The 21,744-nt window shown below is 44.2% G+C and overlaps 1 protein-coding gene across 3 annotated transcripts in view; it reads right to left on the bottom strand.

Moving 5' to 3' along the window:
* Positions 1-21,744, bottom strand: part of RXFP2 (relaxin family peptide receptor 2) — a 650,298-nt gene that overhangs the window by 272,647 nt on the left and 355,907 nt on the right. For all 3 annotated transcript variants that reach the window (XM_073662501.1, XM_073662498.1, XM_073662500.1), the window contains exon 2: positions 18,879-19,007. In XM_073662501.1, the coding sequence (XP_073518602.1) occupies positions 18,879-19,007 (129 nt within the window). The remainder of the gene's footprint in view (positions 1-18,878; positions 19,008-21,744) is intronic.

The following is a 21,744-nucleotide window of genomic DNA, read 5'->3' as shown; positions in this document are numbered from 1 at the left end:
ATACATACCATGGTAAGGATGAGGGGTGCCATGCATACCAGGATAAGGATGAGGGGGCCATGCATACCAGGATAGGGATGAGGGGTGCCATGCATACCAGGATAGGGATGAGGGGTGCCATGCATACCAGGATAGGGAGGAGGGGTGCCATGCATACCAGGATGGAGGGGTGCCATGCATATCAGGATGGGGATGGGAGTCACGTATAATAGGAAGGGGGGGCATATCTACCAGGATGGGGGATATTATCAGAATTGGGGGACATTACCCCTATTCCTTCATCAGCAGCAGACCCGCTCCCCCTTAACAGTGCATCGTGACCACATTTTTTTGCTTAAATTTTTTTTTCTATTTTCCTCCTCTAAAACCTAGGTGTGTCTTATGGTCCGGTGCATCTTAGAGTCCGAAAAATATGGTAAATATATTTCTAAAGCTGCTATTGACATGAAATTCTCACCAGATGTCGATAACAGCCCATGCAATCCACACAGGCAAGTGCGAACAGCAGTAAAGTGAGTGCTATTCACAGGAGCAGGGTAGTGATGACAACGATCATCATCGTTACCAGGTCTTGGGTTTACTGCTATTCACACATGCCGGAGTCAGATTCGAGGAACGTGGACAACGGCAGAGCTTAGTGGAAACATTTTGGGTAGTAAATTGGTGAACGAGGGAGTGTCTATTGTGTTTATTTCTGTCTTTTTATGTTTTTCAGGTATCGTTTCTGGACAACTTCGGATTCAGTGGATTACTGCGGACGTGCATGGGATTTTTTTTTTATAATAAATTGGTCATAGTGTAGGGGAGTCTTTATTCAAATAAAGTCTTTTTTCTGTGCGTGTTTTTATTTTTTTATTACCGGGTTAGTAATAGGAATATCTGACCGACACCTTTCCATTACTAGTCCCAGGGGTTGATGGCAGGTGTGATTTTTGACCTTCTCCCTTGCCTCCTCTAGATCATTCAGATGGTCATTGGCAAACTTCAAACGGGCTTGGACATGTGCTGATGTGAGCATCCATGATAGTGTAATGTGTTACGAATGTTAATGTTTTTAGACTGTGTTCCCGGCGCTCTTCAGGTCCCTGAAAAGGTCCTCTCATTTAGTTTTGGGCTGATTCCTGACCTTTCTCAGAATCATCCTTACCCCACAAGGCGAGATCTTGCATGGAGCCCTAGACCAAAGAAAATTGACAGTCATCTTGTGTTTCTTACATTTTCTAATAATTGTGCCAACCGTTGTTGCCTTTTCACCAAGCTACTTGCTTATTGTCTTATTGTCCCTGCTTTGTGCAGGTCTACAATTTTGTACCTGGTGTCCTTAGACATCTTTTTGGTCTTGTTCATGGTGGAGAGGTTGGAGCGCGATTGATTGAGTGTGTGGACAGGTGTCTTTTATATAGGTAACGAGTTCAAACAGGTGCAATAAATACAGGTAATGAATGCAGAGTAAGAGGGCTTCTTAAAGAAAAGCTAACAGGTCTGTAAGAGACATAATTCTTGCTGGTTGGTAAGTGCTCAAATACTTATTTCATGTAATAAAATGCAATTTAATTATTTAAAACGCATGCAATGTGATTTTCTGTTTTTTATTTTAGATTCTGTCTCTCACAGTTGAAGTGTACTTACGATAACAATTACAGACCTCTCCATTCTTCGTAGGTGGGAAAGCTTGTAAAATCGGCAGCGTTTCAGATTCTTATTCTTCCCACTGTATCGATCTATCTACACCATTATAATCAAAGAAAATGGAAGCAGCACACCAATTGAAAAAATTACTTTTCATTGGCCCATATTGGCAACGTTTTGCCTCTAGGAGTGAGCCTTTCTCAAGCCTAATGGCAGAGTCAGATTACTGTATATTTCGTGTGAGGATCACATCGTAAACCTCGTACTGGCTGTCTGCTCTCCTGACCTGAGCGTGACAGCTGCATAGAAATCCATCCTGCTGTTGTGAGGCCCTCCCTGAGAAATGGAGTTACTCGGAGCCGGGTCAGTGTAGGTGCCTCGGAGTTGCAGTCGTGGCCCTGCCCAGGGCGGTCACATAAAAGATTTAATGGGCTTTCAGGGTTGAGTGGTATTTTCCAACTAGGCCACCTACGGTTTCCGGTGATAGACACCAGCGCTGCTTCAGTCAACTGAGGCTGGTGTTAAGGGGGCAGCTTAGATGGGACGGCTCCCCGCAGGCGGAGCAGGCCTCAGGGCAGTGTGATGAGGAATGGTGGGTGCAGTGCCGCGCAGGAAATAACAGGCTGAAGCAGGGTGTGAAGTCATCCAGGGTGTTTACGCACATTCAGATGAATTATAGCCGCAAAGCTTCCCTCTGCTCCTCGCGGCGTACTGCGGCCACCGAGAAGGGGGTCCAGCACTTTCCAGGTAGATCAGGAGCACCTGTCGAGACCCCTCTGGTGTGTGTTCCTCTCCTTGGTGAGTTCTCCCACTAAGTCTTCTCCTGACTGTATGAGTGGTTAGAACTAGGTGTAAGGCCGGGTCCCACTGGATAAACGCAGGTAGAGAGATACAGGTGGCGACTCCGCTCCGTCCGTATCCCTCCTGGGATCCACTAAGCCTCCGGGCTTTTCTGACTGAGACGTGAAGTAACAGAGTCAGATATCGGGGGCCGGTCACCCCTCTTGCAGCAGTAGTCCCTCTGACTAGGCCATAGTAAGAAATACAGGTGGCGTATGCCGCTCCGTCCGTATCCCCCTGGGATCCTTTTGCCTGTGGAGCTTGTCTCCTCTGCTCCCCTCCAAGGCCTTCTTAGGTAGGGACCTTGACCGGGTAGAGGCAGTGGTTAACTCAGACCTGCTCCTCGCCTCAAGGCCAGAGGACGAGGATCGTGTATCTTCGGTAGGATGAGGCCTATTACTGAACTCTGGTGGGTGACCACAATCAGAGACAGAGACCACTATCACTGATGAAGATCACAATCAAAGATCTTGAACCTAAGATGGCCGTAGATTAAATATGAATTAGTGTTACCTAAAAGTGTGTCCTCCACCCTCACCCACTACATGGTTCCCCCTATCTTTGGTTCCCCCATCTCCTCTTATCCCGGATGGGGCAGCACCCTGGTGCATATAAGCCCCCCTCAGGTGGGAGAGGTGTAGTGTTGGATGGTGAAGTAGGGTCCTGAGAAGTGCTCCATCCTTACCTCGGAGGAGGAGATACCACACCTCGGACTGAGGTGCAGTACCCCTGTGGCGAATGAACCCTCAGGGGCGCCACATTGTCATTCTCAGGTCAGGAGAAGCGCTGGCCAGTCCTTTCAGTGTGATGCGACCATCACATGACTTATACGGCAGTCTGTCTCTGCCCTAAGAGAGAGGCTCACATCTAGAGCCAAACGTCGCCAATATGTTCCAATAAAAAGAAATTTTTTCACTTTTTAGAATTAGTGTACTGTCTCCATTTTCTTTGATTATTTGCAGTGAGTACGGAAAATATTCAGACCCCTTTACATTTTTCACTCTTTGTTTCATTGCAGCCATTTGGTAAATTCTAAAAAGTTCAATTTTTTTCTCATTAAAGTACACTCTGCACTCCACCTTGACTGAAAAAAACAGAAATGTAGAAATTTTTGCAATTTTATTAAAAAAGAAAAACTGAAATATCACATGGTTATAATATTGAAAAACTTCACTATTATCATGGTTGGAAAAGGATTTTGTTTTCTTAGTGTGTGAAGAGGTCTTACACGAGTGACGGGTGACACCCGTAGAAGCCCTTCACTGATAGCCAGGTATTTGATCCATTAGTGATTAGTGTTGAGCCACCCCCGTAGTGTTCGAGTTCGGTTCGGTTCGTCGAACACTCGTGTGTTCGCCGAACTGTTCGTCGAACACCTTCGAACACCGTTAAAACCAATGGCAGGCAAACAAAAACACAGAAACACATAGAAAACACCTTCAAAGGTGTCCAAAAGCTGACAAACTGCTCAGAAGACACAACTAACACATGGAAAAGTGACAAGTACATATAGTCATGCGAAAAGAAAAGAGGTGGAGGAGTAAAAGGAGGGGGAGACACAGATATAGGCATGTCATGCCCTTCTAAAATCCAAAAAGTGAGAAGCCGACACGTTCAGTCCGCTCCTGCCCGTGCCACCTCCGTGTCGCCGGGTTTGTGCCAGAGCCGCGGTGAACCCTGACGGCCAGCCCCCCTCTCCCAATACTGGTGCCTGTCCGCTGGTGGGTCGAGCGAGCCCCCCTGTGGTGGAGGCAGCTCTAAGCTTTTTAATTTAAATTGTCTCTCTAATTTGAATGAATACACTTTAAATCCATTTACAAGGATCTATTGGAGTGCAAGTCTCATGCCAGCAGCCGCGTAATTCCAGCTCCAGTAGCGTCCACTAAAGCTGCTGCAGTTAAAAAGCTTTTATAAGGATCGAGCTCGGCTGTACACCGCAAGGCATCCTACTGCCAGTCCCAGCCCCTATGCCTTGGGGTGCCTCCTGATGCTCTTCACTGAGTATCCCGTGGTCCCGAAGCATTTCCTTTGAAAAAATTAAGTGTCCAAACTACAGGTGGTGTAGCTTGCTTAACAGCCGGGATAATCCGCTGACTAGCAGACACTGCTACTAGGCACAAAGTATTTCCTGGGCTAGATGCAGTTAAAAATTTGTAATTAGATACTCTCGTTGGATGCTGAGAAAGCATTCCATAGAGTCTCCTGGCACGCCATATATGATTCTCTTAAAAAGCTTGGGGTAGGGGTCTAGGGGACCCTTTTATAGCCAAAATCACGGCCATGTATCACAATACGTCACCTAGGCTGAAGATAAATGGAACTGTAGCACCCTGAGGGCTCGGTTGCTACAGAGGTATTGCACCTCACCCAGAGGTGTGATATCTCACTCTCAGGTAAGGATGGAGTGTGGATCAGGACCCGACACCTGCATGCATTACACCACATTGCCGTGGGGCAGGGCAACCAATATGCCTCTGAGATGGGCACGACAGTCCCTGTCCCTGGCTGGAGTGGGGGGAGGGAACACTGAGGAAGGGGAACCCTGTAGTGCAGGAGCAGGGAGGAAGCAGTTCCTGGGTGCATTGAGAAGGGAGTATAAAAGGTGGGCACCATCTTAGTTCAGTGCAGAGAAGTCTGAGCAGAAGTGGCAGGGAGCAGGGGCTCTGCATGAGCTCTGCTCCGGAGGCGGGCCTAGTAACAGAGGCCCATGCCTGGAAGAGGGAGAAGGAAGGAAGAGGAGCGGAGAAGGCTCCAGGAACGAGGAATGAAGGGATCCCAGGGGTGCGGACGGGCGAGTCGCCACCGCACGCCCGAATCCACCTGCGTGGAGGGGTCAGGCCAAAGGGGGAGACCGGTCCCCGAAAGTAGTGGAGGCAGGAAACGACCCTCAGCTAGAAACCGGAGGCTCTGACATTTTATGTGGTGCAGCCCCTCGCTACACCCGCTAGGAAGGCACCACATAGGGTCAGGGAAACTGGCGCCAAGTTTACCAAGAGGAGGCCCGAGGCAGCCGGACAGAAGGGTTGGTAAGAAAGGCCAGACAAAGGACACACAAAGGGGGTCCTGAGAAGCGCTCCAAAGTTATCTGGGAGTTGTCTGAGCCCCTCACCTGGTGAGCACTGTACGACGTGGGCAGCCGTTACCTGCAGATGTGGTCTGGATAATAAGAACTGTGAGTAAAGGCCCTGGACTGCATCACTGACTCCGTGTCGTTACTGCTGCTGCCCTGCACCATCACCCCCATCCTCCGCATATACTGCCCTGAGGCTATACTCCTCCCGTGGGGAGTTATGCTACGCTCTGCTGCACCCACAACAGCAGCCTCAGCGGTCTGCCCTGCAGCGGCGGTTCACTCTGACCGCAATCCACGGGTGGCGTAGTCGGACATTTAAACATCAAAACCACATAAATAGTTCTGCCACTGGTTTGACCACCCTGAGCCACGGAACCGGGTCGCCGCCACGAAGACTACAACCACCAGCATCCACCAAAAAGGGTCCGGCTCCGGGTGTCCCAAGGCCCAGGGGGTGCATCAGAACATTTTCATCACCTTTCACAATCACCAATGGGACAAGGCAGGGATGTCCTCTGTCCCCTCTCTTATACATCCTAGTAACGGAGCACCTGCTCTCATCAATTCGCCATAACCCCAATATTAGGTGGATTGAGGTGGGAGGCACCGAGTACAAGTGCTCTCTATTTGCTGATGATGTCCTAGTATACATCACTCAATCACATATATCCATCCATGCTGTTATGGCTGAAATAGATCACTTTGTTACATGGTCAAATTTTAAAATCAATGCAGCGAAGTCTGAGGCCCTCGATGTCTCCCTCCCCAAATCCATATAGGATTCCATCCAGTCCAACTTTCCCTTTGCCTGGCCCTCACAGGGTATCAAATACTTAGGAATTCCTATTCATAGAGACCTCTCCCATCTATGTTATCTTAATTTTGGGCCCTTTATTGAACAACTCCATACAGACCACGGTTGGCAAGTTAGAACTGTAAGATTCACTACGTGAACCACTGGTGTTTTGTGGAAAAGCACATGTACACTGTGTTCCAAATTATTATGCAAAAAGTGTTTAGGAGTGATAAGGGAAGAATTTGTTTGTTTGTCAGTTAAACTCATTGATGGTGATGTGTGTCAGGGCTCTTTATATCACTGTAAACAATTGCAGACACCTGTGCTAATTAGTTTGGCAGGTGTGTCCAATGAAAGGCAAGACTACTTAAGAAGGCTGTCTCACATTATTAAGCAGCCTACATTTTCTGCCAAAATGGGAAAGAAAAAGGATGTGTCGGCTGCTGAGAAGCAACAAATTGTGGAGTGTTTAGGTCAAGGCATGACTACAATCAACATTGTGCGATGATCAGGATGAAGTGTCTTGGCAATCAAGAAGTATGTAGCTGATTCACAGTACACACGTGTGCGTGCTGATAAGGGCAAATTGAGGACTCTTTCCTACAGGCAATTACGTCAGGTTAAAAGAGCAGCGGCAAAAAAGCCTTGTCATAGCAGCAGACAAGTTTTTGAAGCTGCTGGTGCCTCCAACGTCCCCCGAACAACAAGATGCAGGGTCCTTCAGAGGTTTGCAGCTGTGCATACGCCATCCTGTTGACCTCCTCTATCCACTTCACACAAGCAGAAACGGCTCCAGTGGGCTAAACATTACATGAAGACTGATTTCAAAACTGTTTTGTTCACGGATGAGTGCCGTGCAGCGCTCGATGGTCCAGATGGATGGAGTGGAGGATGGCTGGTTGATGGACACCCCACGCAAACACGGCTACAGCGCCAACAAGGAGGAGGTGGAGTAATGTTTTGGGCTGGAATCATGGGGAGAGAGATTGTCGGCCCCTTTAGGATCCCTGAAGGCGCTAAAGATGAACTCCATAATGTATGTGGATTTTCTCAAACAGCACTTCCTGCCATGGTTCAAGAAGAAGAACCGTGTATTTCACAGCAAGATCATTTTTTTGCATGATAATGCACCATCTCATGCTGCACATAAAACATCTGCATCTCTGGCTGATATGGGCATAAAAGGGGACAAACTTATGGTGTGACCCCCATGCTCCCCTGACCTCTACCCCATTCAGAACCTCTGGAGCATCATCAAAAGGAGTGTCTATGATGGCGGGAGGCAGTTCACATCTAAGCAACACCTCTGGGAGGGTATTCTGTCCTCATGCAAAACAATTGAAGCAGAAACCATCCAAAACCTGACAAATTCAATGGACGAGAGAGTTCAGAAGCTCCTTTCGAACAAGGGGTCCTATGTGAAAATGTAACATCACCTAGAATAAAGTTTTGAGTTGAAAACTGTTTGATTTCAGTTTCTAATAACCTGCTAATGCTTATAATTTCAAAAATGACCATTTTTTTGGTCTTTATTAAAATGAAAAGGTTGATCGAAAAGTTTGGGGGATCTAAGAGTGTGGCAACCCAGTAGTCATGATTACTTCGAATTCTGACAATATGAGGGTCATGTTTCAGGTAGTGCAGCAAGAAGGCACTTATGTGTCTTGCGCATCTCGGAGCCCCAAAATTATTTTCCGGGCTAGATGCAGCTAAAAATTATTATTAATTTTAAATCTGGTGGAGCTTAGTATAGATGGCCTAATAGGATCAGTGCTGCACACTGCTACAAAGCCCAAATTATTTTCCAGCCAAGATACAGATAAACATGATTAGTAATTTGAAAGCTTAAAACGGTTGGTAAGGTGATTTTAACCAATCATCAAGCTTTTACTCTCCCCAGGATGACACAGGGGTAGAAAAGTCGTTTCGGATCATGATTTGTTCATCTTTATGAACGTGAGTCTGTCTACATTATCAGTGGAGAGCCGCGTGCGCTTATCTGTCAGCACACCACCAGCAGCGCTGAACACACGTTCAGACAGAACGCTGGCTGCGGGGCATGACAAGATCTCCAAGGCGTAAGTGGCTAGCTCCGGCCATTTATCCAGATTGGAAGCCTAAAAACAGCAAGGGTCCAGTGACACAGTCATGGCTTCAATGTTTACTTGGAGATACTCCTGTACCATCGTCTCTAGGCGTTGACTATGTGTCAGACTTCTTGTCTCCTGTGGCCTTGCAAAGGATGGGCTAAAAAAGTGGTGAAATGATTCCGCAAAATTGATGTTACCAGCAGATACTGTGATTCTGTTACGGTTTGAGTGCTGAACACTTGACGGTCCCATGGTTGGCAAGTTGGAACTGTGAGATTCACTACGTGCACCACTGGTGTTTTGTGGAAAAGCACATGTAAGATTCTGCAACAGTCTCTGCTGATACTCCTGCATGCGTGCATCCCTTTCTATGGCAGGAATAATTTCGGCAAATTTACTTTTGTACCGGGGATCTAACAGTGTGGCAACCCAGTAGTCAGGATTATTTCTAATTCTCACAATTCGAGGGTCATGTTGCAGGTAGTGCAGCAAGAAGGCACTCATGTGTGTTGCGCATCCAGGAGCACCAAGTCCCTGTTGTGTTGGTGGCGAGGTAACAATCATGCTTCCTTCCTCTGTCCTCTCCCCCCAACCTCGCACAACAGAAATGTGATCAAGGTCTCCCTCATCTGATGAGTCTTCCATCAGTTCGTCCTCCACTTCTTCCTCGGCTCCTGCACCTTCCTCACTAGTTTGGCTGCTACTATGCGCCCTGGTAAAACCATCTCCCCCACCCTCACATGCCTGCCGCCTTGGTGCTGCCGACCGTCTGGACCTTGCAGATGTTAGCCCTTCCGCATACAACTCCTCCTCCTCTACTTCCTCCACCTCCTCTTGTGCCACCACCTGACTCCGAATTCTGTTTAACATGTGCTCCAGCATGTAAATCACCGGAATAGTCATGCTGATAATGGCATCGTCAGCACTAAACATCTTCGTCGCCATTTCAAAACTGTGCAGAAGGGTGCATAGGTCCCTGATCTGAGACCACTCCTCCAGCGTGATTTGCCCCACCTCTGGATCTCGTTGGCCCAGGCTATACGTCAGAACGTATTGCACCAGGGCTTGTGGGTGCTGCCACAGTCGCTGCAACATGTGCAGAGTTGAATTCCACCGGGTAGGCACATCGCATTTTAGCCGGTGAAGTGGCAGGCCCAACGACTTCTGTAGAGATTTAAGTCGCTGAGCTGCGGGATGCGAACGGCGGAAGTGAGCACACAGCGACCGTGCCCTCTGCAGAAGGCCATCTAGTCTGGGATAGTGGGCTAAAAATTGCTGGAAAACCAGGTTCAACACGTGAGCCATACAAGGCACGTGTGTGACATTGCCCCGGTGAAGGGCCGCACCCAGGTTTGCAGCATTGTCGCACACGGCCTTCCCTGGTTTCAGGTCCAGTGGAGACAACCATTCATGAAATTGGTTCTCCAGAGCTGACCACAACTCCTCAGCTGTGTGACTCACATTTCCCAGACATTTCAAAGTAAAAACCGCCTGATGACGTTGAGCCCTACTGCCAGCATAGTAAGGAGGTGTGCAGGATCCCTTCTGCGCAGTTAGAAAGCTTGTGGCATGACCAGACAGGCTTTGGGTGCAGGTGGAAGACCGAGAGGAGGTTGAGGAGGCAGAAGCAGTGGAGGAACTTTGACATAAAGAGGATTGACGCACAACTCGTGGGGACGGCGAGACTTGGACAGCAGCCCCTTGTCCTGCTGTCACCATAGTTACCCAGTGCCCAGTCAGCGACATGTAACACCCCTGTCCATGCCTACTCGTCCAAGTGTCTGTGGTGAAATGCACCCTGTCACACACAGAGTTTCTCAAAGAAGCGGTGATGTTGTGTGCGACATGCTGGTGGAGCGCAGGCACACCTTTCTTTGAGAAGTAGTGCCGACTGGGCATCTGGTACTGGGGCACTGCGACGGACATAAGGTCTCGAAAATCCTCTGTGTCCACCAGGCGGAAAGGCAGCATTTCTGTAGCCAAGAGCTTGCAGATGGTGAAATTCAACCTCTTAGCTTTCTCATGGCTAGGAGGAAATGGTCTTTTACTTGTCCACATCTGAGGGACCGAGGGCTGGCTATTGTGCTTAGACGGGGTTGATAAGGGTGTCCCCGGCAAACTGCCGGTCTGTGAGGAAGATGCAGGCGGACATGTTAGGTTGCCTTGATCCAAAGGTGGTGCTATCGATGTCGGACAGCGCTCAACACCAGCTGGTGTTACCACCTCCATAGAAAATGATGACCTGCCAATCACGCTGGCTGTTGCGGGTAAAGAGGTGGCAGGTCTGCGCCCCAAAACAGGTGTGACTGCTGTCCCCCCAGTCACAGAGGATGAAGAGGCCGCGGATGCACAAGATATGGCAGACGGTGGTTGGCCCGGCCGGCTAGGCCGCATTGTAGCACACTGAGCTTCCCACTGCAACTTATGCTTCATGTCCATGTGCCGGTTCATGCATGAAGTACTCAAACTATGTATTTTTTGGCCTCTACTTAGCTTTTGCTGACAAATGTTACAGATAACACGAGTTGGGTCATCTTTATCGATCTGAAAAAATGCCCAGCCTATGCAAGGCTTAGCACCCATGCGACCTGAAGAGCCACCACGACTTGTGGTGAGAGGCAGAGTTGTGTTTGAGGATGCAGTTGTTGACGTGCTTCCAGTACTATGTCTCTGTCCAGGAAGGTGCAACCTGACCTCGTCGTCACTAGCATCTTCCTCCACCTCCTCTGCTGACCTCATCTCTTGGCTGACTGTGGGTTGACAGTAAGTGGGATCTCCAACCTCATCATCATCACCCTGTGCGTTATCACACCCGTCGTCCTCAGAGCCAACCTGTTCCTGCCCTGACAAAAAACTAAAGTTGTCGCTCTAATCAGGTATTTGAGTCTTATCATCGTCTTCCTCATTGTCTCCACCAACAGGAGTTACAGTTTGGGAATGAGGGTCTACATTATGGTCAGAACCTTCTGCGTCTGGTCCTGGATCCGACTCATAAAGATTCTGGGCATCAGTGCAGATCATTTCCTCGTCTGGATTCACAGAAGCGCTGGAGTCGACCTCTGATTCCCAGGCTATAGTATGAGTAAACAGCTCTGCAGACTCAACCATCTGTTCTACCTCATACTCAGACGGGCAGCTGGAGATTTGGGAGCTGTGAGGAAGCAAGTGCGATTGGGGTGACACCTTTGAGGACTGGAGTATTTGTGATGTTGAAGTTGATGTGGAGGAGAGCCCACTTAAAGGAGCACTTGATATCCGTTGAAGCACCTGCTGTTTTTGTGCCTCATCTGGAATTTGTAGCGATTGGCGTGGCCGTAAGAAAGGGATCTTATCACATTGTCCGCTAAAAGAAGTAGACATTTTAGTTTGGCTGGAAGATGGTCTTTCTTCTGCAGATGTTACTGTTGCTTTAACACCTACCCCATGGACACAACCTTTTTTCCCCTTCCCAACACGCCTATTCCCCTTTCCACCAGCAGCAGGCCTTTTTCCACTCATTTTGGTGGTTAACTAATTCACAACTCTGGAGTTGTTTGCACAAAAAAACAATGGATGGGAACCGAGCAGAGCTGAGTGGCCAAACTGTGGTATTAGGCCAAAACTATTGGCTGGGTTAGATGGAGAAAAAAATTATATTCGATTTGCAACCTGATGGAGGTCAGTATAGATGGACTAATAGAACAAGTCCCACACACAGCTAGAAGCCCAAATATTTTTTCAGAGGTAGATGCAGAAAAAAAATATATTCAGTTTGCAACCTGATGGAGGTCAGTATAGATGGACTAATAGAGAAAGTCCCACACACTGCTAGAAGGCCAAATATTTTTTCAGAACTAGATGCAGACAAAAAATTATTTTGAATTTGCAACCTGATGGAGGTCAGTATAGGTGGACTAATAGAACAAGTCCCACACACTGCTAGAAGGCCAAATATTTTTTCAGAGCTAGATGCAGAAAAAAAATATATTCAGTTTGCAACCTGATGGAGGTCAGTATAGATGGACTAATAGAACAAGTCCCACACGCAGCTAGAAGCCCAAATATTTTTTCAGAGGTAGATGCAGAAAAAAATTATATTCAGTTTGCAACCTGATGGAGGTCTGTATAGATGGATTAATAGAACAAGTCCCACACACAGCTAGAAGCCCAATATTTTTTCAGAGGTAGATGCAGAAAAAAAATTATTTTTAATTTGCAACCTGATGGAGGTCAGTATAGATGGACTAATAGAACAAGTCCCACACACAGCTAGAAGCCCAAATATTTTTTCAGAGGTAGATGCAGATAAAAATTATTTTTAATTTGCAACCTGATGGAGGTCAGTATAGATGGACTAATAGAGAAAGTCCCACACACTGCTAGAAGGCCAAATATTTTTTCAGAGCTAGATGCAGATAAAAATTATTTTTAATTTGCAACCTGATGGAGGTCAGTATAGATGGACTAATAGAGAAAGTCCCACACACTGCTAGAAGGCCAAATATTTTTTCAGAGCTAGATGCAGATAAAAATTATTTTTAATTTGCAACCTGATGGAGGTCAGTATAGATGGACTAATAGAGAAAGTCCCACACACTGCTAGAAGGCCAAATATTTTTTCAGAGCTAGATGCAGAAAAAAATTATATTCAGTTTGCAACCTGATGGAGGTCAGTATAGATGGACTAATAGAACAAGTCCCACACACAGCTAGAAGCCCAAATATTTTTTCAGAGGTAGATGCAGATAAAAATTATTTTTAATTTGCAACCTGATGGAGGTCAGTATAGATGGACTAACAGAGAAAGTCCCACACACTGCTAGAAGGCCAAATATTTTTTCAGAGCTAGATGCAGATAAAATTATTTTTAATTTGCAACCTGATGGAGGTCAGTATAGATCGACTAATAGAGAAAGTCCCACACACTACTAGAAGGCCAAATATTTTTTCAGAGCTAGATGCAGAAAAAAATTATATTCAGTTTGCAACCTAATGGAGGTCAGTATAGATGGACTAATAGAACAAGTCCCACACACAGCTAGAAGCCCAAATATTTTTTCAGAGGTAGATGCAGATAAAAATTATTTTTAATTTGCAACCTGATGGAGGTCAGTATAGATGGACTAATAGAGAAAGTCCCACACACTGCTAGAAGGCCAAATATTTTTTCAGAGCTAGATGCAGATAAAAATTATTTTTAATTTGCAACCTGATGGAGGTCAGTATAGATGGACTAATAGAGAAAGTCCCACACACTGCTAGAAGGCCAACTATTTTTTCAGAGCTAGATGCAGAAAAAAATTATATTCAGTTTGCAACCTGATGGAGGTCTGTATAGATGGATTAATAGAACAAGTCCCACACACAGCTAGAAGCCCAATATTTTTTCAGAGGTAGATGTAGAAAAAAAATATATTCAGTTTGCAACCTGATGGAGGTCTGTATAGATGGACTAATAGAACAAGTCCCACACACTGCTAGAAGCCCAAATATTTTTTCAGAGCTAGATGCAGAAAAAAATTATATTCAATTTGCAACCTGATGGAGGTCAGTATAGATGGACTAATAGAATGATGCTATGCCCAAAAGATTTTACTTCACTAGGTGCAGTAAAAAAATTGGTATTCTATACACAGGTGGTATATCTTGCAACACAGATAGGCTACTCCACTGACTAACACACTCTGCAATAGGCCAAAAAGGATTAGCTTTGCTAGATTCAGCCAAATGCTGTGAAAAAAACTTGCACAGCACTGGCACAGACCTGCCTGGCAAAAACTGATAGGAACTGATGTAACCTAGTCCTGAAAAGGACTGCAATTACAATTAGTCTTTACTCCCACAATCTATCTATTTAAGAGCACAGACCTGCCTGATAAAAGTCGTAGGAAATGCTGTAACCTAGTCCTTAAAAGGACTGCAATCACAACTATTCCCTACTCCCAAGCTATCTGTAGATTTGTGCGAAAATTGGCTTGAAATTAACAAGGTATAGCGCACACAGCAACAGCGGTGCCGTCTAACACGCAGCTGCAGCAGTGAGAAAATGGTGGCGACGGGGAAAATGGCTTGGTCTTATAGGGCAAGGACATGTGACATACACTGCCAATGACACATGCCCTTGCTTGTGTGAAAAACAGCAGTTCGCTCCATGTGTGCGCTGCTGATAGGCTGACAGACTGCACCTCCCCACTGCAAATGCGGGAAAGAGAAAAAAAAATGGAGATCTTCATTATTCCTGCAGAGATCCATCCCCTGCCCCTCCCCCCACCCCGCTGTACACTCAAACTGCGTATTAACATTAATTTTCATCATTACTGAGAAAAAATCCAGGTATGATTTTGGTGCACGAACAGTTATCGAACATAACCTCGAACAGCCGAATTTTTCTCAAATCGTTCGTGTTCGCCGAACGGCTCGAACACCGCCCAAAACAGCTCGAATTTGAGATTGGCGAACAGTTCGAGTAGAACAACGCTCATCTCTATTAGTGATGTTATACGGCTTGTACAGACTGGGTGATAAAAAATTTCCCAAGGTTGGTGCTTTTCTGGGAACAATCCTGATACCATCTTTCAGAACTTGATCCATGTTGTCATCATCTTTCAAAATATGGAGATTCTGGTTTAGAATGGTAGAAATATCTATAAAATGAATTGTAAGTCAAAACTAAAGTGGGTTTATAGGGCTCATTGTTTTTCTGTTTTAATTTATTAGCATTTGGTATTTTTGTTTTATTTTTAACAATGATAGATGCTCACTGTAGGGACCAATGAAGGTAGCCTCTATTTTTTAATCTATGGCATATTAGAGGGGATTCCTGTTGGAAGAAGGGTTCATTACTACAATTTCTCTTTGCTCTTGTGAACTCACCTACCGGAATAGCTTTAATGGTCTGGGGGAAGATGAAAGCTATGTGCATGCAGGATAGTGTTACCTGATGTTGACTATCTAAAAGTTTTACTAGGTGAACCTTGAGAGTCTGGAAGTTTCACATCTAGAAATATAATGGTGTGCTGATGACATTTGCTGATGAACTTTAGATTACAGTCATAGTTATTCAGATATGGTAGAAAAGGTGGCATGGCAGATACATGTCCGCTACAGATGAAGAGCAGGTCATCTATATATCTGCCATACCACTTAATGGAGCCGCAAAAGGGGTTGTTAACATTAGAAATAAACTGCTCCTCCCACCATGCCATAACCAATGGCAACAGATGAAGAAAATTTGGCGCCCATCGACATGCCACATAAAATAATTGTACGTCAGAGGAAAATGTAAAACCGTTGTGATAAATTCCTTTATATTCAATGAATATTGACTATATGTGTTCAGGTGGTGATTGATAGCCAGTAATGCAATTTTATGAGGGATATTTGTGTAACGTAAAACTACGTCCCAACTCAACCATGACCATTTGTTGGACCATTTAATATTTTGTATTGAATTTAACACATCACAGGTATCTTGTAAATAGCCTGGTATACAGTGAACCAAGGGCTGCAAAACTAAATCCAGCCACTGGCTCTACACCATTACCACTATCTTGTGACAGCTTGCTCACAAAGCAGTTCTTCCAGAGAAGAGTCCTACCTAAGTTTTCCAAAAACTTGGTAGCCCTACCGAGACTCAGCTTGAAGATGCGACAGAGATAAAGGATCATACCAGAAGTGCTCAATCATTCATTAAACTCTTCATGTAGAGTTATTTCTCTTCCTGCTGACACATAATATTCACATCTGTGTTACACATTTAGGAATGGAAGCCAACAAAAGCCCTAAATGCTAAATGATCCTGTCAAGTAAAACGTCTGAAATATCAATAGCTAAAAATATTTTGGAACATGAATAACAAAGCAAATTAAGCAATCTCCAACAGTATTAAATAATATAACAAATTTAAACTTTGCTAGATATTAAGAATTTTGACAAGTATGAAAAAGTCAAGCCAAGATGTCTAAGATACTTAAAGGTCATTAACAATTTTCTAATCTAATTTGACTATAACTGGACCTGAATTCAATTATTGATTGACATTGACAGGGTATGGATATATATGGAGGGTGTCCTATTAGAGAGCATGAGTTATGAATTGTAAAAGTTGATTTGCCACTCAAGACCTTCCTCTCAGTAATGCCAATGTGGACAACATGAGCTACTGAGCCTAGTGACTGGTTGCAGGGGTCTCGCGAACTGTAGTCGTAATGTCATCATTGCAGCCTATGAACCAAGGCAGCGGCGGAGAGACAGCCCTGGACCGACCGTGAAGGACAAGTCACAACTGTTATTGGGATTTTATAGTATTCAAACAGATAGATGAGTTCCTGTAGACCAATAGTAGACAGAGTGAAGGAATTGCACACCTAAAGGCACTTAGAGATGCTTCAAATATAATTTGTCAGTATTTCAAATCCATTGCTTACACTGCGGTAAGTACGGTATTACATTAACGTTTTGGCTGAAGACCATTCTTCAGACGTATAGGTTATGTTCAATGCATATAGGTCACTGGGGTCCAGGTTGTAGGGCTGCATACAGCTGGATCCTGGTTGTCTCTGTTTGGGGGAATCCCAACCTGCAGCCTGGAACCCTTTGACCTATGTGCTTTGATCATAGACTTTATATTTGTTACGTTAACGTTTCGGGTGAAGACCATTCATCAGACTTATAGGCTATGTTCAATGCATATTAGTCAATGGGGTCCAGGTTTTAGGGCTGTGTACAGCTGGATCCTGGTTGTACCTGTTTGGGAGAATCCCAACCTGCAGCCTGGACCCCTTTGACCTGTGTGCTTGGATCATAGACTTTATATTTATTACGTTAACATTTCTGGTGAAGACCATTCATCAGCTGGGTAAGCTATGTTTAATGCATATAGGTCAATGGGGTACAGGTTGTGGGGCTGCGTACAGCTGGATCCTGGTTGCCCTGTTTGGGAGAATCGCAGCCTGGACAACTTTGACATATATACTTTAATCATAGACTTTATATTTGATGAGGGGTCTTCACCTGAAATGTTAACGTAATACTGTTCTTACTGTGGTGTAACTAATGGATATGAAATACTGACAATAAATCCTGTTTGAAGCATCTCCAAATGCCTTAGATGTGCAGTTCCTTCACTCTGTCTACTATTAAGATTTTATAGGTCTGCAACTCTATGGTCATATAAATTTGAAACCAGTTGAAAGCTTACAAAGCTGATACAATCTTATCTAGTCTTTGAAATAATCTTTGAATTAAACAGCCTGGACTAAGATACATGGGACAAATATGAACGGTATTTCATCGATTGGACTAATGGTTGTTTATCAACGGAAAGAAACCAATCTCAAACTACATTGGCCGTGTTGGATTGTTTAGGCCAATAATACAGCAAGTGCTTAGGGTGAAAAAAATCCAAGACACCCGATCTGTCTTATAGACAACAATGAACATTCACTGGTCAGCCATCAGTTGAAACAAACAATCATTTGTTTAACTGAGTTAGCCGACGATCAGTCGTTGTGGCCAAAATAGGCAAATGTGTATGGGGGCCTTAATAAATTTTTTCAAACTATCAATGATATTGTACAGCTACGGCTGATGGTTATATAGTTTACAGAGTGGATTCATTTCTACTTAATTTTCTGCTGATAAAGAAAAAAAAATTTCCATTCTGTTTGCTTTTGTGTGTTATTTTAGTCCTGTTGTGATTGTAGATTGCGTTTATGGGTAAAGTATGGGTGTAGACTCACTTTTTTTTTTTTTTAGTTGAGTTGTGCCAATTTGTGGTTGTGTGAGTGCACTTCTGGTAAGCAGTTTTTATTATATACTTTAGATCAGGGTTCCCCAACTCCAGTCCTCAAGGCCCACCAACAGGTCATGTTTTCAGGATTTCCTTAGTATTACACAGGTGATAATTGCATCACCTGCACAGGCAATAATTCCATCACCTGTGCAATACTAAGGAAATCCTGAAAACATGACCTGTTGGTGGGCCTTGAGGACTGGAGTTGGGGAACCCTGCTTTAGATGAAAGCTGTTCCATGTAAGTAGGCCAGCCTGCGGGTTTATGATAAATGTGTGTTTATTTGTTATTATTTTTATTGTAGATAGTAAAAGTGGAATAATAGTTATTCTGTCTAGATTATCACTTCGTAAACTGGATAAGTAAATGTGCCATTTGAACTGTCTCCTGGGTTTTCCCAGAAAATTTGGCAGAAAATTGCACTACACAACTGAATAGCAATGCTTGTAAAAGTCATGGTACTTGCATATTCAGATGATCCCACTAACTCTTTTTTAATATAGTTGTTTTTTCATATGAATCTTGCAATGACATTATCCTATATTTAACATGTTACAGCATTAGCCATTTTGTAATAGCCCTCTGGAGCAATGATGCCTCTGGATATTTAATCAGACTCACTGACATATGCTATTCATATCACACATCATGCAAGAAATCATTTATAAAAGCACTCACCACATTGGTCTTCATCTGCGCCATTTTCACAGTCTTTTACACCGTCACAATGGAAAGCCTGAGGAAGGCATATTGTGAGGTTTCCACATGGAAAGTAGCCCACTTTGCACACAGTATGAGAAAAGGAATCTGTAATTATTCAGAGAAATAAACACAATTATTGATAGGGTTTTCACATATAGTAAACATTTTCACATATTTTGGACATTATTAAAATCTTTGGATAAATATGTAATATACACTCCTCTACATTGAAATTGCAAAACCAAGAAGGAAAAATCGTGGAATTATGGAAATCACAGGATTGATAGACTTGATCAATGGAAATAATATCAACAAAGGTTTCAAAGCATCTTGTTGTTGTGAGCACCATGTGCAGAAATATACAGACGTCTTGGCTGCTATCAATCCGGTTATTATTGGTTGTCTGAGGAATGTTCTGAATACTCTTGGGCACGTAACTCACCAAGATCCACTACTGTCAGCTTTCTGACGACCAATGACATCTCAGATGTGCTTCTCAGGAGACAAGTCCAGAGAGGCTGTAGGCCATGGTAGCATGTCTCGGTCATGCAGGTAGATCTCAGTAGCATGAGCAATAACATCTCCGCTGAAGCACATGCAGTTACATAGGAGTTTGTGAGATATAAAACTCATTCATCAAGGCGATTTCACCAGAATTCTGGAGTAAATAGCTTTGAAAAGTTGCAAAATTTTGGCACAACTTGGAGTTGCACTAAAATTTTTGCCTTTTTACACGTTTGTCCCAGCTATGCAAAAATGGGCAGAGTTGGGTGGAAATGGGACACGATGGGAGTGCAGCAAGGGCGAGACACCATAGCTCATCTAATTCATGATGAGTTATGGTGTTACTTACATCAGAAATTTTATACCAGTCCTGTTGTATGATTTTTGGCATGGAGCACAGAGGTGCACGTCACTCGTCAGACACTCCAGATTCATGAAGCGGCATCCACCTTTTCATGAATCAGGAACGTCTGACCCACCATGCTCACTCATCAAGACCGAGAAGAAGATCGCCGGTCTTCATGAATTAGAGCCTTAGGTTTTTTTTATTTCATGCTAATATCTATGGTATTTACCAAGCGAGCGTGGCTTACAATATTCTCTGGGGCTATATCTTCAGGCTGCTCTACACAATTGCCTTGCAAGCACCACTCATTTGGTACAGACCATAAAACTTAGCACTAAATAAAAATGTCCATATCTCTGGAGTAGTATGCCAGATTTTAAAGGGAATCTGTCAATAGGTTTTGACCACCTAATCTGAGAGCAGCATAATGTAGAGAAAGAGACACTGATTCCATAAATTTGTCACTAACTGGGCTGCTTGCTATCGTTTTGAAAAAAACAGTGGTTTTATCAAATCAACAGCATACAGCTCAGTAGGAGACATATTGCTGGAATCAGTGTTTCTGTCTGTACATCATGCTGATCTCGAATGGGACAGCTAAAACCTGAATTTCTTAAGGTAGCAAGGAATAAAATAAGAGTAAAAACTGCCCTCTTTTACCTGTTGACAAGTTGTCTTTATGGTAGTTAGTTGAATGATGCATGGGCCACATTCTCTAATTGGAAAGAATCCTAGTTGGCCTTTTTTCTTTAATAAATTTATATTATATTACTTTTTATTAAATCCACTTACTTCCTGATGTTAATTCTGAAGTACTCTCAGGCTGTGCACAGAACTGTTGTGGTCAGGAGTGTAACGATCGTTGGCACAGAGGGTGCAACTGGGACCGTACCTGTACAGGAGGGGCCCCCCTAACGCCAGCACCTATTTCAGCTGGATGTGCATCCATTTTCAGCTGAAATGTTTTGTGTCACAGAGATCCACTGGCCCCCTTAACTGCAGATGAAGTCCGGCGTGCCTGCCATAGGCAGTGCATGGCAGTGATGTCATGAGTCACCCGTGGTGGACATGACTAAGTCAGCTACTGGCCTCTGTACCGGCTCTGGAAGAGAATGCTGTCTTGGCATATACAACAGATTAGGACTTATTATAAGTGAAAGGAGGACTTTATACTAACCAGACAGCAGATGGCGATAGTGTGTATAGTTATATGGTTGCTGTAATGTGAGGGGAGGAAAGCTCTCAATTATTGGTTGTTCTTACTTCCTGTGTTTTCTTTTTTTCCTGAATGTGTTATGTCAGCAGCACATGGACTGTGTGACACTGAATTGTATCTCATGTTTATCCAGCATGAAGTAAATACTGTTTACTCAAGATATCTTGCTGATTAAAGCTCTCGTAAGTACAGTGGTGACTGTAAGAAGATGCACTCTGCGACAGGTTATGGGCCCAGGCCGGAACCCAGACACTAAATCCCAGACACTACAGGCCCGCACTACAAGAGGATCCTGGTTTATAACCCCAGATAACAGAGCACACAGATAAGCTCTGTAAACAGAAGGAAATAAATCCAGATACAGAGTGACAGAGGAATTCATGATCCCAGGAGCTGGATATAATTACAGAGAATTCACCACACCCAGGACATACAGGAACTATCAAGAAGAAAAACAGGAGAATATCTTCAGTACAACTCTCTAAACAAGTAAGACTATATAAAGATGATGAGTAACACAGAACTGAAATTCACAGTAGCTAAAATGAATAGTGAAAATTATCAGTTATGGAAATTCAAAGTAGAGATGTTGTTATCTAAGGATGATTTATGGGAAGTAATTGTTACAGAAAGACCAGATCAAGAAAATCACATGGGATAAGAAGAATAGACAAGCTAGAGCCACCATTAGCTTATTAGTGGATGATGCTCAATTAATACATATAAGAAATGAAGAAACAGCTAAAGAAATGTGGGAAGAATTAAGAAAAATGTAT

The sequence above is a fragment of the Phyllobates terribilis genome, unplaced genomic scaffold (genome assembly GCF_046119375.1).
Source record: "Phyllobates terribilis strain yellow unplaced genomic scaffold, ASM4611937v1 Scaffold_2__4_contigs__length_985480577, whole genome shotgun sequence".
In the NCBI taxonomy this organism is placed as follows: Eukaryota; Metazoa; Chordata; class Amphibia; order Anura; family Dendrobatidae; genus Phyllobates; species Phyllobates terribilis.
This window is presented reverse-complemented; position numbering and strand designations above follow the sequence as displayed.